Genomic DNA, 15,426 nt, shown 5'->3' with positions numbered 1-15,426 from the left:
TCCCAGAGATGTTAAACTTCTCACCTGGTTTATGAAGGTGGTTTATACCATCTGGAGGGCTGATACCTAAGATTTCTGTGTCCCATGGTCTCACAAATTCTTTTTATCTTTGACATTCCTCTGACCTCCCTGTGTGTGTTTTGTTTGCATTGTTTTCTGAGGATGTCTTTTCTCCTGCCCTGAATAAAAAGCTGTCAGGAGTAGGATTATAAGAAAAATGAATTACTTCACTTAATGGGAAATTATGTTTAGATAAAGTAGATTACAAAGTAGGTTATTAGTTGTGGTTAGAAAACAATGTTTTGACTTAGGATGTCTTGGCGGGGAGTTTGTCCAGAAGTGTGGGGTTGTTTTTCAGGTTGGTTGTGACTCAGAGTTGTATCTTTTGTGGTTTCTGGAAAAAAAAAAAAAGGGGAAAAAAATTTCAAACCAGTTTTGCAGGTGTCCACATCACACAAAATACACTAACATGCTCATGTTTGTTGTCTCAGTAGTGGTGGGGAGGACCCAACCACAGGAATCACAGCTTCCCTCCTCTGCCCCAAGCCAATGTCTCGGGTTATAGACCAGAGAGATGTCAAAGCCTATTTCATGTACTAATCACTGGCCCTGCATAGAGGTTCATTATGTTTTGTCTTTGGGGGTTCTGGGGGTGTTTTTCCCCAAAGACACTTCCTGGGGCTTTTGGTTTGGCCACCCTGGGTTCACTTCTCCTTGTCCTGCAGGCTGGAGGAGCTGGTGTGGGGTGACAGGGTACAGAGTTACTCCATGCTCCTTAAGTGGCCTTCTGGTGACAAGGAGGGTGAGGAAACCCATCCAGGAGCACGGAGAGAGCATTTCTCATATCTTCAGTGAGCAGGAACGCACTTAAACCAGCAGTCAGATGTGGAAGCAGCCTCTCTGCTTTAGCTTGGGCTGGAGGACTGGGCACAGCTTCCAGCTCCCATGCCATATGTGTTACAGGTAGGAGTGAACGGGGAAAAAGCTGTTTGGACAGGACTCCCCACTTGATGTATGGAAAAAGCCTTGGACCTCAAAGGAGGAACCTCTGTGTTTAGACCACTTGTGTGGCAGGAGAAAGCTCTGAGATCACGCAGGCACCTCTCACAAACACTGCACTCCCTTAAATAAGAGGTTATGCTGAATCGATAGAAGACAAGGAAATTGCTGAGAGAGAGTAGTGTTTTCAAAGAAATAGCGAGTATTTTGCTGTCAGTTCTTGCCCATTCCCAGGGTAATCCCTGCCATCGAGCGGGACGTGGGTTGTTGGTTTGAAGTGCTCTGCTGAAGAAAAGCTGCTGGGTTGCACTGATGGTGTGCACCAGATCAGGACCCGAGTTACAGAGTCCAGATGTGCTCCGCTGAAGGTTCAGATGGGAAGTTGAGGTTCAGACCTCCCTCAGAGCTGGGAGAAAACCCGGAGCTGGGAGATGTGCATCACGTCTGGGCTGCTCTCAGAGCTTGCGGAGAGCCTGCGCATCCTCTGCCACGAGCGTTTGAGAGGTCCTGGGGTTTGTGGCATGGCCTGCACATTGAAGCACATACGTCTCTATCCCAGGAAAGACAGTGCACTGTACGGCACTGAGGTGAATCACTCTCCAGATCTGGAGTGGAACAGCAACCAGGCAGCATCAGTCCTTGGGCAGCGAGAGCATTTTTGTGGGAGGCAAGATTTTGGCTGGTAGTGTGTTGTGTACCCAACCGCAGTGCTCTATGGGGTCTAGTGCTGTCCCAGGCAGGAGTCAGAGCAGCTTTAGTACTGATCTACTAGATGAATCCTTGCCATATTCCTTAAAGGCTAATTGTGGCACACAGAGATCAGCGGACTACAGCTGCGCTGGGATTTGGGAGCAGGGAAGAGACGGGAGGTCAGCTCCACTGGCGCTTTGCCATGTAAAGATTTCCCCTTACATCATCTGGCTGCCGAGGGCGAGTTTACATCTGCTTTGCACCCTGAGGGAATTGCGGTGTCAGGGAATGAGGTTGCTGTGAGCCCTCCCTGGTGCAGCCGGGACATGCAGCCCGGGCTCTGCTCTGGCTCCCTGGCATTGGCGGGGAGACGCCTGGATGCCAGACCTGGATTTTCACCGGAAACTTTCCATGTCAGCTGAGTTTTTTTGAGTGGGATTTGTGGATGGGAGGAGAGGAGGAGGAGGAGGAGAGCATACCAGAAAGGCCAACAGCAGCTCGCCTGTGCTGTGGGAGGGCACTGGAGATGGGCAGAGCAGGGACGTGTATCTCCAGGGAGCCCTTCCCCAGGCATGCTGGCTTTGCACTCCTCTCTAGCGAGTCCCTCCCTTGTTTTTCATTCAGAACTAGCTAAATAAATACAAATAGGCTTTAGCTCCATCCTACTGGGGAACAGGGAAAATTTTGCAAGATGGGAAAAGTGTTTCCTGCCCAGCTTGCTTCTAGAAAGACCCATCGAGCAGCCACCAGCCATGAGGTCTGTGCAGATTTGGGGCTAGGGGAGCGTTTGGGCCAAGGGAATAGCAGGGCCAGGAGCTTGTGGGTCCTACCTTGATGGGAAGTCATCAGCCGTCCCTTCTGCGCCAAGAGCATGAGCCACCGCTGGGCTTGCTGCCACCCCGAGGCGGTCACCGTGGCTGCGTGATGTCCCATGGGGCTGGTGGCAGGGTGCTCCCCCAAATCCTGTCGATGTTTATTTGGAAGCAGAATGCGTCCCACGGTGCTTTGAGAAGAAAGCATGGTAATGGAGCAGGAGGGGAAGTGGGGTTTAAGGGCTTGGGGGAAGAGCAAGCACAGAGGTGGCCAAAGGTAGAGCTGGTACATGTTGGGCCGGTCAAAATGTAGGGCATAGCCGGCTCTTTTACAAGGAGCGCATACCTGATCCCATCTCTGCTTTCTATTTTTGCACTCGATATGCTTACTACATTAGCAGGGTTGGCTTGCGAGAGATTCAATAGCACTCTCCTGCTTTAAAGCAACTTTTCTGAATGCACAACATGAATCCATCGGTGGGGTCACATAGTAATGCTTGAAGTCAGAAGCTATTTTTAAAACTAAATTGCAGAACCACACATGGCTTTCATTAGTGCTTTACATCAAATTTGTCAGCTAATTAGTGGTTTTTCATCACTAGTTTTTGCATAGTATTTTATTTGTTCGCTCTTCAATATTGTCTTGCGACGCCCCCAGCCCTATATACAGTCCCTGGTGCTGGTGCTGCCAGCAGAGGAGGGAGGGAGAGGAGTGCAGAGCTTTCAGGAGACCTTCCCAATCCTCCTGATGGATGGACTCGCTGTGTTTGGAGTATATTCCAATATTACGTGTCTGGAGTGGGCGGTTAGCAGCCTGTGTTCTCTCTTCCCTCCCTACCTCCATTTAGTGTTGTAAATGATGTATTGCAGTCCTGAACTGTCTTCGGTTTGGAGGAGGAGGAGGAGGAGAAACCAAGAAAAGTTGCCAAACATGACTTCATAAGGTTTGACTTTAAATTGAACAAAGTTTCTTGAGTGTTTTGGATTTTTTTTTTTCTTTACAAATAAAGGGAGTACAGAGAGCATGGATTGCTAATGACTGGTAGTTACGGGTCATTAAGCTCACTAACTGACTTCAGGATCAGAACTTTCTAATAATGGCAGTAAGCACTCTTTTAACATTTATTTCTCATTTTAGGGAAGGGGAGATATGATTACCATTCAGAAGTCTGCAGTTATTTTTTCTGTTCATAATTACAGAGGGAGCTTGCAATTTTTAAGGCTGTTTCTAAAACATTTGAAAGTATTTGTTGAAATAATTTCTAGGGTTTTTTTCATTTCTTTAACCAGCTCCTTTAAAAAGCTCTGGAAAACAAATACACAGGAAAAAATGAAAATATGTTAAAATAAGGAATAAAGCAGTTACTGAAGTGTAATAATCCCGGTTTATAGCACACTTTCCATTTAAATTGTTTTTATTAGAGATAAACCTGTTAAGCGTTGAGGAATTAAGTGCCAAATAGAGAAGGTTGTTTTCGCTGCTGTATAAATGAAGGATCACAGTGTGCAGAAAAGAGTATGGCTGATTTTACAAGTGAATTATTTGCCAGTTTGAAGGGCTCTGGTTCCTTTGGCATCTGTTATAAAAATGATTTGTTTGTTGTCAAGAGGGATACTATTTTTCCAGAGCAAGAGACATTTTAGCACTGGGGTTTGTAGGTACTGTGGGCTTTCTCATCATCCTTACACATGGTTTGCTAGAAGGAGCTCAAGGAGAAAATGAGGCAGAGAGATTTTCGGGAATTTCTTGGCACTGCTAGTGATACCCAGACTTCTGGCATGTGATGCTTTGGGACAATATTGAGAGGGAGCAGCCTGCAACTCCAAGTATCAAAAGTTAGTAATGGTGTGAAACTCTTCTCATTTGGGAGGGCTGAGGGGAGAGAAAAATTCAATATACCGCTAAGTCTCAGCATCTCCTTTCAGACAGCTGGTCCTGGGAAATTTCATTCAAAGACTGCAAATTGGAAGTCCCCACAACCGCTCTGTCAATTCTTGAGCAAAGGTGACTTTGGAAATTTGTGACAGCAGAGGAAGGTCTTGTTTTATTCACTCAACAGAAGTGAAATACAAGGGGAAGGGAGAAAGACCAGATCTGTGCGGAAAATGTCACTCGGGCTGTAACCTGAGCCTTAGCGAGCTGTGCCTTTCGGAGAGTTTGGTGACCCTCCGAAAAATCCTTGCTCTCTGTCTGCTATTATTGTAGCCAATTTCCAACTAAAATAAGTCTTTTGTCATCACCAGCCAAGCCGCCTCTTGCTGAGAAGAAACAAAACTTGTGCGTGGCAGCGAGGGCGGCCAAGCTGAAGGTCAGAGTGCAGAGGCAGATTGCTGCATCCCTGGGGCTGGATCTCACCCGTGGGACCGGCGATGCACCAACCAGGGAGATTGCCAATGACCTCTAGAGACAGAACCCAGGCAAGAAGCCTAAGAGAAAGCATCCTAGTAAAATGCAAATTGGAGAAAAGAGGGTTTTCTACTCCTCTTTGGGGTTACGCAGGTAGAATAGCTGGTTTTTTCTTGCTTTTTGGGACACAGCGGAAAGCACAATCTCATGTATCCAAAAAGGCAAGGAAAAGTTAACTTGAAAAAAAAAAAACAAAAACTTTAAACTTCTGTGTTTGCCCAACTGTTCAAATGTTTCCTCCAAGCCAGATCCTTCCCTTGGAAAAAAAAAAGAAAAAAAAAGAAAAAACAAACAAACAAAAGCAACCCAAAGCATTGTTTTGCAGAGTTCTCTCCTTGAGCAGGGAGATGGGTACAACTTGTACACTGAGGGATCTCATTTTTTGTGCTGCTATTGATTCTGCTCTTTGGGGGAAAAAAACCCCAAACCAAAAAAACCCTCCCACATTGGAGCAAAGGTACCAATGCATAGAGCGCTGGTGTGGGGAAAAATACTTTATGCAAGTCCTTGAGCCTGTGCGGGTCTTTACTCACATGAGTAAGGTTATGCGACTGTCTTAATCATTAACTTAAGTTTTATGCTAAGTCATATTTTGATAATACTCCATTTGAGTAGCACCTAATAGGCAAATGTCTTTTTTAGGTCCTGATTCCTCTGAACTTTTAAAAATTAGAGTGATTTAGGGTTTCTTTCTCTTAAAATAGGTGAATGTGAATACACAGGAAGAGGGGCAGTGAGATTTTTCCTGTTAGCTTTTCTGTTCCATCATTATTGCTGGTGTTACATCAGCCTGGCACTTTGGAAATTCAAAGAGTGTTCAAAAGATCTTGGCCCTTCTATCAAATTAAAAAACAGAGAGTACAAAGAAATTATCCCCACACCCATATATTTCTGCAGCAACAGCTAATTCGCAATTTTACTTGCAAAGAGTTCTCAAATGTGATTTGTAAATGTAACAGCGCTGCATTGTGCTCTCTCAAAGCAAGCCACATTAATAGTTTTAATCTGATGGGTTCTTATGAATTCCAGGTTTGGGATGCAGGAAGAAACTTGAAAGTGAATACTTTCTTCTTTTTTTTTTAATGCATAGTGGTTTGGAGTCTACTATAATGCAAAGTAAAGCATTCTGTTACAAAGGCAGGGAGGATGGGACAGAAGGTTAAAGGGCATCCTGGAAACAAACAGCTGGACCAGTTTATTTAAACAGATACAAGGATGGGGAGCTGACCTCCATTTGACTTCTAGTGGGAGGAGCGAGAATGTCATTTTATTACTTTGCCCAGAAGGAAAATGTTCTTGCGTCTGAATTCCCCCCAAAGACATCCAAACACTGGGCTGTTTGGCAGAATTGCTACTTATAGAAAATACTTATACGAATGCGCAGGAAGAAGATAACTGTTAAGTACCTGTGTGTAAAATGTTCTTAAAGCAGATATCCCGAGCGATAGCATGGGGCAATGTCGTGGTTTAACCCCAGCCAGCAACTAAGCACCACGCAGCCGCTCACTCACTCCCCCCCCATCCAGTGGGATGGGGGAGAAAATCGGGAAAAGAAGTAAAACTCCTGGGTTGAGATAAGAACGGTTTAATAGAACAGAAAAGAAGAAACTAATAATGATAATGATAACACTAATAAAATGACAACAGTAAGTAATAAAAGGATTGAAATGTACAAATGATGCGCAGGGCAATTGCTCACCACCCGCCGACCGACACCCAGCCAGTCCCTGAGCGGCCAAATCACTGCCCCCCCCCTTCCCAGTTCCTAAACTAGATGGGACGTCCCATGGTATGGAATACACCGTTGGCCAGTTTGGGTCAGGTGCCCTGGCTGGGCATGAGAAGCTGAAAAATCCTTGACTATAGTCTAAACACTACTGAGCAACAACTGAAAACATCAGTGTTATCAGCATTCTTCACATACTGAACTCAAAACATAGCACTGTACCAGCTACTAGGAAGACAGTTAACTCCATCCCGGCTGAAACCAGGACAGGCAAACAGGTGGGAATATGTTTTACTGTAGGCACATCTTGGGGATAATTATTGGTAAATTCTAGCTATATAGTTTATTATGCTAGCTATGTAGTTTATTATCGAGCCCCCTTTCTTATTAAAAATGCTTGTAGTTTGGAGGAGAAGGAAGAGAAGGCTGTGAAGTTGGGGTGTGTGTGCTTAATGTTGCTCGGGGTTTCTTTGGGGTAGAAGCTTTTGGCAAATGAAGGTTTCTTTGACTAGAAAATCTCACAGCTAGCAGAAACCCTCCCCTCCTGCCACAGTAACAGGTCCTGGCAGTCAGGCAGGAGAAGGATGGAGTAAACACAGCAAGAGCCTGCTGGGCTTGCAGAAAGAAATGGCTGGGGCACTGGGATTTTGTGTTGTTGTTTTATGTAGGAGAGTTGCTGTGAAAATTGCTTTCTGCAAATGCAGATTACAGATATTAAACAATTTTCTAATTGGTCATGGAGCTAAGGCAGCTAATGGGGAAAAAAAGCAGGGTTTTTTTAATTGCTTATTTCACATGGTGTTTGTGCTACACCTGTGCTTATAATGAGAAAGGAGAATTAGTCTAACCTTCTGCTCACATGATTCTAATTTTCATGGTTTGTACAAGATAATGATAAACTGATTTGCAACACTTTGCTGGAGTTGGGGAGGGGGAGTGGTTTATTAGAAATGTGTAGAAAAATTGATCCAATACTGTTGCTGACAAAACATGACCTAGTTCAGGTGTAAGGTTTCCAGAGTGGCACCCGGAATTGGTGCCTTTGAGCCCATATTGTCAAGACAGGTTCGATTAGGGCTCAACATCTTGATTAGTTTTTGCAGGAGTTTGGGTAACAGGAGTCAGTCGGGAATGGGAGATAGGAGGAGACCGAAATTGCTATGGTCTCTGGTCTTTGATGAGGGCAAAACAAACAGCACGGGGTGGTGGTTTGCGATTCTTCTCCCTGCTGGTATAGGGGAGTGGGTGGGCAGAGCTGATTCCCACAGGGAGGTCCTGGTGGCTTTATCTCTGCAGTAGGAGAGCTCCTGCTAAGCCACCCCAAGCAAAGGCAACGAAAACAAGCACCAAGTAGCCCTTTGTGGACTTTCCCTTTGCATTTTGCAAGCGTAGTTTGGTTTTACCCACACTCACGCTTCTTCCTTTACTGGTAAATATTGTGGCATACACATTTTTATTATTCTTCTTCTCTCTCTTAAAGAATGTAAAGTCTGGTTATGAGGCTTTGCCATGATTAAAGCTCAATGGATATTTTTTCCAAATGTTTTTTCACTAAGCTTTCTGATGAACGAAACTGCAAGAGTTCTTCTAATGCTCTTCAGACAGATCCCCAGCCATGTTTCGAGCCTCCTGATTTCAGTGCCACAAAGACTGCCCACAGAGGAGACCAGGGCACTTGTGATCTTTCCCCTTCTTCTGTTTTGCTGCAAATTATTTTGAATATTCCTTTGCCAAATAAGCATTGCAAAACTAACTGAGGCGAAGAGCTACAAAAATGCAAAGAGTACGGTTGCAGATGGCTATTTTTAAAAACGATTGTACCTTTTTTTTTATTTCCAAAGATCTGCTTTTCATTGTTCAGGGAGAATTTTCAGTAGTCCAGTAATTACAGTTTAACAAGATGTTTGCTGTAAATGGTCAGGCCTAGCTGGAGAAAACAGGATTATAAATTCAATTACTGTAAAGCTATGACCTCGCCTTGACCCCTCAGACTTTGCATAAAGAGAGAGGGGGGGAAAAAGCCCACCAAGAAATGGCTAGGAGGAATGCATGGCTCTGAAGTCCCCAGCAGTGTGACTTAGCGGTGATAAAACTCCAGACGTTCCCTCATTTGATGGGGTTCTGCCATCACAGTTCATTATCTTAATAGTGGGCATTAAAAGGGAATTAGGTTTGCAAGAGGTAGGGGCAGGTTTTGATAAAAAAAAATGGAAAAAGAAGTCAGAGGACATAAGGCAGAAATGGCACTAATGAGGGGGAGGTAGCAGATGCCCTCACGAGCATCTTGCTGCCTTCACCCGTTTTTTTTGTGGCCCGTTCTGAATTGAGAAGAGCGTTGCTGGTATTGTTTCCTGAAAACTCAGCTAAATCCCCCATGAAAAGATGAAATGGAAGTGTCTGACTGTGGTAAAAAGCAGGCAAACATAAATCAGCTCGGAAACCCCAAGCTCGTGCTCTCAGAGGTCATTGGGGTTAGAGGTTTTGCCGTATTTGCATCCTCACACAGCCCAATGGAGAGCACCGCGGCAGGGCAAGAGGGCTTGGGGATGGGTGGAAGTCGTCCCCTTCGATAACCGTTTGCTTTCCTCTTTTTTCTTGCAGGTTTATTAATGCTAGAAGACGAATAGTTCAGCCCATGATAGACCAGTCCAATCGAGCAGGCAAGTCCCCAATAGTAACTGTATTCAAGTCACGCAGGCAAAAACCATCCTTAAGCCATTCACCGGGAGGTCCATTACCTGGTAAATAAATGAGAAATGAATGCTGGGAGTGATTGACAATTAAAATACAACCAGCTTTGTTTCATTACAACCCTAATCATTTTAACATGATTAAAACATTTGGGGAAAAAAGAAATTGAAAATTCAAAAAAAAGAAACTAAAGTGATCCACTCTGTGACCAGATTTTTGGAATTGAAGTTATTTTTATTTTTTTTAGTAGTTGTTTGGAGTTTTCCTTCCCAGCTCTTTCTGCTCCTGTGACCACTCCCTGGTGCATGGCTTGGTGTGGAATTGCTGTAAACTTTATTACCTGTCAAAAGGGCAAAGGGGTCAGAATCGCTTGTGGGACTCAGTAAAGTTCAAAGACATTCAATGAGGTAGAGCTTTATGTGCTTTAATAACCCAAGGCAGCTTACTTCTGAAGCCAGCATTTAATGTACAGTTAAAACCTTGAGTTCAGGTAGTGGTACTTGTATAGAGTCCTTTTGTCCCTTGCCTCTTATTTTTAGTAGGTGTCTTTTGGGATCACTGAGCATTTGGGGTTTACTTTGGGGGGATTTTTTTATTTTTTTTTTTAAATCTTGAGTTTTCACATGCTGGTTCTGTCTGGGGTCTTGGCTCACAGTTCTGTGTGGGTATTTACCATTGAGGAATAACCCATTACTCCCAGTTGGTTTTGTTTTTCCGAGTCTTGCTGCCAAACTATCCAAATCTGTCGTTGTCCAAGATGCCTTTGGGCGACTCTTGCTCTTTGAGTACATTCGATTATTTTGTCATTAGAGGTAAATATCTGGCATGGACGTGTTCAGGTCCTGCTCTTACAAAGGCACACAGGCGTAATTTAACACACTGCGATTTCAGTGTGACTATTCCAGCCATAAAATCCAGCTCCTACACAGGTCTTTGCATTGACGTCAGCAGTGGCAGCAGCTGGAGCCGGGGTTCCTTGTGTCTCGAGATTTCGGATCACTAACTTCATTTCCAAACTCGCAGTAGGAAATTAAGCCAAAACTAAGCAAGCTTGTTAGCCCAGCATTAAATTCAAACAGTAAATGTTTTTCCCTATTTTTAGAGCTGGCATCGATAGCCATCTCACACAGTCTGGGGGGCGGGGGGTTGTGAGAAGAGGCGACCCTTTTGGCTGTCGCTAAAGAGCAATGTTCTGCGCTTTTCCAGTAAGTCAAGGAACGCCCTATAACCCCGATGGGCAGCCGATGGGAGGTTTCGTGATGGACGGCCAGCAGCACATGGGCATCCGAGCGCCAGGTAAGCCCCCGGGGGAGTGTCACCCACCGATGGGTGACCTTAGTCGTGCCACCGCAGGGAACCGCACCTCCACCCTCCGCCGTTGTCTCAGCTGCCTGCCTTGCCTCGCCTGTCTTCTGCCTGCCTTCAACACCGCTGAGGGAAACCAGGCATCTTCTCACTCGAGCGGTCCTGGACCCTCTGCCATGCTGTGTTTTGGAAAGGGGCTTTGGGCACTATCTGTTGACTTTGCTCATTCTCTGGCATCTTCTTGGATTTTTATCTCCCTCTAGGACCTATGAGTGGAATGGGCATGAATATGGGCATGGAGGGGCAGTGGCACTACATGTAACCTTCACCTAGGTAACCAATGGCAAAGCCAGGGGGAAGTAAGTACAAACGGGGTCTTTGTTCTCACTTTGTCCGAGGGATATTTGTCTCCTTGCATTTCCCTATGTTCTCCCTGCCCATAGCCTCATGCTTGTTCCTTCCTTTCCATCCATCCATCCATCCTATGCCTGGGCTCCTTTGGGTTTCTCTCCCTCCGGTTCAGCTCAAGCTTTCCAAGCTCCCAAACCCCCCGTGCATGCGCATGCCGTACATCGACGCCGCCGTACATCGACGCCGCCATACATTGATGCTATTATCCATCCCCGAGCACATGACAAAACAAGAAGCAACCGGGGAGGTGGGGGAGCCCGTTGTCTTGGCAACAGACTGATTTGCAAAATGTAAGCGGTCTGCAGCAGCGCAGGGAGAGGAAAGAGCATGTCCCCAAAGTGTCATAAATCTGTCTAACCGCAGTTGATGCATGAGTTACATTTCTCCCGCTAACCTGCAAGACACCAAAAAAGCCAAACAGAGACTTCTGATAGGTAAAAAATAAATAAATAAATAAATAAATAAATGGCGGCTTCACTTAGTTGCCTTTTGGAAGGCGATGGACGAAACTTTGATTATTTTTTTTTAATTTTTTTTTCAAGTTTATTTCTCTTTGTCTGTCCGTCATAATGGGATTACGTGTGGCAAAGGAAAAAGAGAGAATACAAAATAGAGGTGTGCGCAGCAGGCTATGGAGCTTAGCCCAGGCTAATTGACTATATCCAAATTAAGTATGCCATCACTTGCAGTGTGACAAATGGATTTGACTTATTCAGTATACAAAAATAGAGATCATTAATGCAATCTTCAGTGGCAGGCCTCGCGAAGAAAGCCTAGAAAAACTGTCCCAGTTTTTTTTTTCCCCCTCTTGTCTTTTTGTAGGGGAAAATACATTATACAAATTTTGGTGGTTGTTTTTTTTTAAAAAAAAGAGTAAAGCTGTTTGAAGCACCAAGGCACCAGTACCATGTTTAAATGGTGCCCAATTCTGTTCCTTTCGCTCTCTTTCTGGAGTTAAGAGCAGTTATTTTGGCATCTTTGTTCTGCCCCCAGCCTATATTAACGTAGGGTTTGAAGTTACCCAGGCCAAGTGTATTCCGTAGTCGTCTTCTCTGGGCGCGAGTCAAAACTAAGTTTTAACAATTAGCTGTGAAAACATTCCTCTGAGCTTGGGAATGCAACAGCCTTATTACCTCATCATGGAAATTTCTAGCTTAGTTAATTTAAATATTGTTTCTTAGTTTCTGGGTCAATTAAATTTAAATGATGTATTTTATGCTTCGTGACCAATTAAATTAATAGGTTATTACAAAAAATATTATCATCTTTTTTGATTAAAGAGCTGTGAGTACAGTATATTTTATAAGCAATTTTCATTAGTTCAAAACTGTTCCTTTAGGCTAGATTAAGCAGCTATTCATTGCTAGAGCCTTGAGACCTGATTCCAAGGTGTTCGGTGCATTCACAGCGCGCTCTTACTTAGAACTAAAGCCAATTGAACCTACTTAGCAATAGCGTATGCCTTTCACCCTTGATGATTATGGAGCTTATAGCTCTCCGAAACAATACACCTGTCAGTTCCCATCAGCTACAGCAATCCAAGCAGAAGGCAGAGGCCCACAGAAAGCAGGAGGTTTTATTGGTTTAGGTCCAATTTTTTTCTTATTGTTCTCCCAAACCCACTGAAAGGTTGACTGAGTTGCACGTCTGATTTTTTCGGACAAAAGTGAGCAGGGGGAAAGAATTAATCGATAACTGTTGTTGATTATATATATATTTTTAACGTGTTTAAAAATACAGGTTTGATTTAACAATTGTCCTTAGTAATCCTATCAATTTCAGCTTCATATGAGGCCTTTGTTCAGCGACGTATGTGCTTGCTGTATAGCGTCTGTTTGAATGGCACGAATACTTGGGACAGAGTCCAAGTGATCGGGCTCGAGAGCTAAATAAATGACTGTTGGTAAACCTCGACACTAATTTAACCTATCTCTCCTCCCAAGCCCCTCATTAGCTACTACGGATTCCCCACCTTGTATTCCCAGCACACTTTTATAAGCGGGGAGATGAAGGTGGGTAGCTGGAGCAAGGCCATGGGGGCTGGAGCCCACCTGAAAGCCATCGCAGGGCTTCCCCAGCTTGGTGCCACCACCCCATGTGACGTTAGTCATCATCAGCCTGGCTCTGCCTCCGGCGTGCTTCCAGATCGGAAGCATCTCCATCGCATACGTTCCTAACCATGAAAGCAGAAAGCGGTTTTATCTCCTAAAACTCTGTATTTGGAGGGAGGAGGGTGTTCTCGGGGGGGGTTGACCTGGGAATCATTCCCGTTGCCATCATTGTGAGGCCATACATAGGCTTGGATCCCACAAGGGCAACTGCACTCACGTGGCCATGACTCCACATCCCAGCTTTGGCTCGATGCCGGCCTTGCCGTGCCCAAGCAGAGGAGCTTCACAGCCCGATGTCAGTAGCTGGTCCCCACCACTCACCGCCACCTCTTCCTCTCCGCAGGGCTGCAAAGTATGCCAGGGGATTATGTGTCTCGGGGTAGTCCAATGGGTATGAATATGGGACAGCCAAGCTACACCCCAACCCAGATGCCCCCCCATCCCGCTCAGCTGCATCATGGCCCCCCCATGCATACCTACATTCCTGGACACCCTCACCACCCAGCGATGATGATGCATGGAGGACCACCCCACCCTGGAATGCCTATGTCAGCATCAAGCCCCACAATGCTTCATACTGGCGAGCCGGCAGTGAGCGGACAAGTGATGGACATTCATGCTCAGTAGGTTAAGGGAAGTAAGCGTTGTCTGCAGCGACGGTAGATTTCAAACATTGTCTTTCTGCCATGACTGTGGAGTTCTTGGTGTCAACTTTGGACCAAGGGACGTTCCAATTCTTCACAGGGACCCTGAAAAGCAGGAAAACACCAACTGAAGTCAAATTCTGGGGACATGCTAAATACCTATATAAGACATTAAGAGAACAAAGAGTTGAAATATTGTAAAATGCTATTATACTGTTATCCATATTACGTTGTTTCTTATAGATTTTTTAAAAAAAAAGTGAAATTTTTCCACACTATGTGTGTTGTTTCCATAGCTCTTCACTTCCTCCAGAAGCCTCCTTACATTAAAAAAGAAGCCTTACACTTATCCTGCAAATGACAGAAAGGACTTATTTGCAGGATTTTTAGAGCATTAAAATAACTATGTCAGGCAGAAGAATCTTTCTTCTATCCTAGGATTTCAGCCATGCACACACTCTCTCTCTTTCTCTCTCCCCTCTGTCCTTCTCTCTCTCTGTGTGTCTTTCTTCTCTTTCTCTCCCTTTCTCCCTCTCTCTCTCCCTCTCCCTCTCTCTCTTTCTAGCCTGGGGCGTGAATTTGCATGTCTAATTCATTTACTCACCATATTTGAATTGGCCTGAACAGATGTAAATCGGGAAGGATGGGAAAAACTGCAGTCATCAACAATGATTAATCAGCTGTTGCAGGCAGTGTCTTAAGGAGACTGGTAGGAGGAAGCATGGAAACGGAAAGGCAGTGTATTTGAAGCCTAATTGTCACATCAGAGCATCCTTGTCCCCATGCAGCAACCACCACCTTGTACATCACTTCCTGTTTTATGCAGCTCGAAACATGGACTGAAGATTTATTTTTAATATGTTGACTTTCTTTCTGGGCAAGACATTGGTCATGTGTGCATTTTTTTTTTCCATAGTCCCATCATGGAGCATTTATGTATACATTGTAAATAAATTTTGTGCAAAAAGGACTGGAAAAATGATCTGTATTATTGAAATTTTTTGTAAAAGTAGCAGTTTGGTATGAGTTGGCATGCATACAGATTTACTAAGTGGGATAAGCTAATTATACTTTTGTTGTGGTTAAACAAATGCTTGTTGATAGCCTTTTTCTATCAAGAAACCAAGGAGCTAATTATTATTAATAATAATCATTGCACACTGAGTCTTAGAGTTTCTGATTGAAACAGTTTGGATTGTATAATAACTCAAAGCCCAGTTGTAGTAGTTTGAGTGCAGTAATGAAATCTGAATCTAAAAATAAAAACAAATTATTTTTTGTCATGGTGACTCCACTGCTTGCAAAATTTGTTTCCTGCCCCCCCTTCAGTATTTGTAGCCATTCAATCCCAAATTTGGAGCTGAGCAGCTATGAAATTCAGCTAGCTCCGGAGATGTACCTACCATTTGCTATTTAAATACCAGCTTCGTATTTAAAGAATGTAAAAGTAATGCTACGCTGCGTAAAGAAACTTTCTTGGAACTTGCACTGTAAATTGTCAGGATGGGAACTGTTGCCTGTTAATAAATGTGATATTGTAGGGCATTATCAGAAAGAAACTTGTAAATAGTATTACCCCCCGCCCCAAATTACAGTTCTGATACGCAGTTTAAATTATCTGATCCGCTGA

General features: G+C 44.3%; 1 protein-coding gene across 4 annotated transcripts in view; it reads left to right on the top strand.

Annotated features, from left to right (window-relative positions):
• Positions 1-15,079, top strand: part of MEIS1 (Meis homeobox 1) — a 111,238-nt gene extending 96,159 nt beyond the window's left edge. For 2 of the 4 annotated variants that reach the window (XM_075035543.1, XM_075035544.1), the window contains exons 10-13: positions 9,236-9,294; positions 10,532-10,621; positions 10,894-10,989; positions 13,496-13,687. In XM_075035543.1, coding sequence (XP_074891644.1) covers positions 9,236-9,294; positions 10,532-10,621; positions 10,894-10,952 — 208 coding nt within the window. In that variant the 3' untranslated portion in view covers positions 10,953-10,989; positions 13,496-13,687. Of the gene's footprint in view, positions 1-9,235; positions 9,295-10,531; positions 10,622-10,893; positions 10,990-13,495 lie in introns of all 4 variants that reach the window. The other 2 variants (XM_075035541.1, XM_075035542.1) reach the window with 1 other exon arrangement.
• Positions 15,080-15,426: the final 347 nt, after the last annotated feature.

Source organism: Buteo buteo, chromosome 9, assembly GCF_964188355.1.
Source record: "Buteo buteo chromosome 9, bButBut1.hap1.1, whole genome shotgun sequence".
NCBI lineage: Eukaryota > Metazoa > Chordata > Aves > Accipitriformes > Accipitridae > Buteo > Buteo buteo.
The sequence above is the reverse complement of the archived record's forward strand: the minus strand, read 5'-3'. Positions and strand labels throughout refer to the sequence as shown.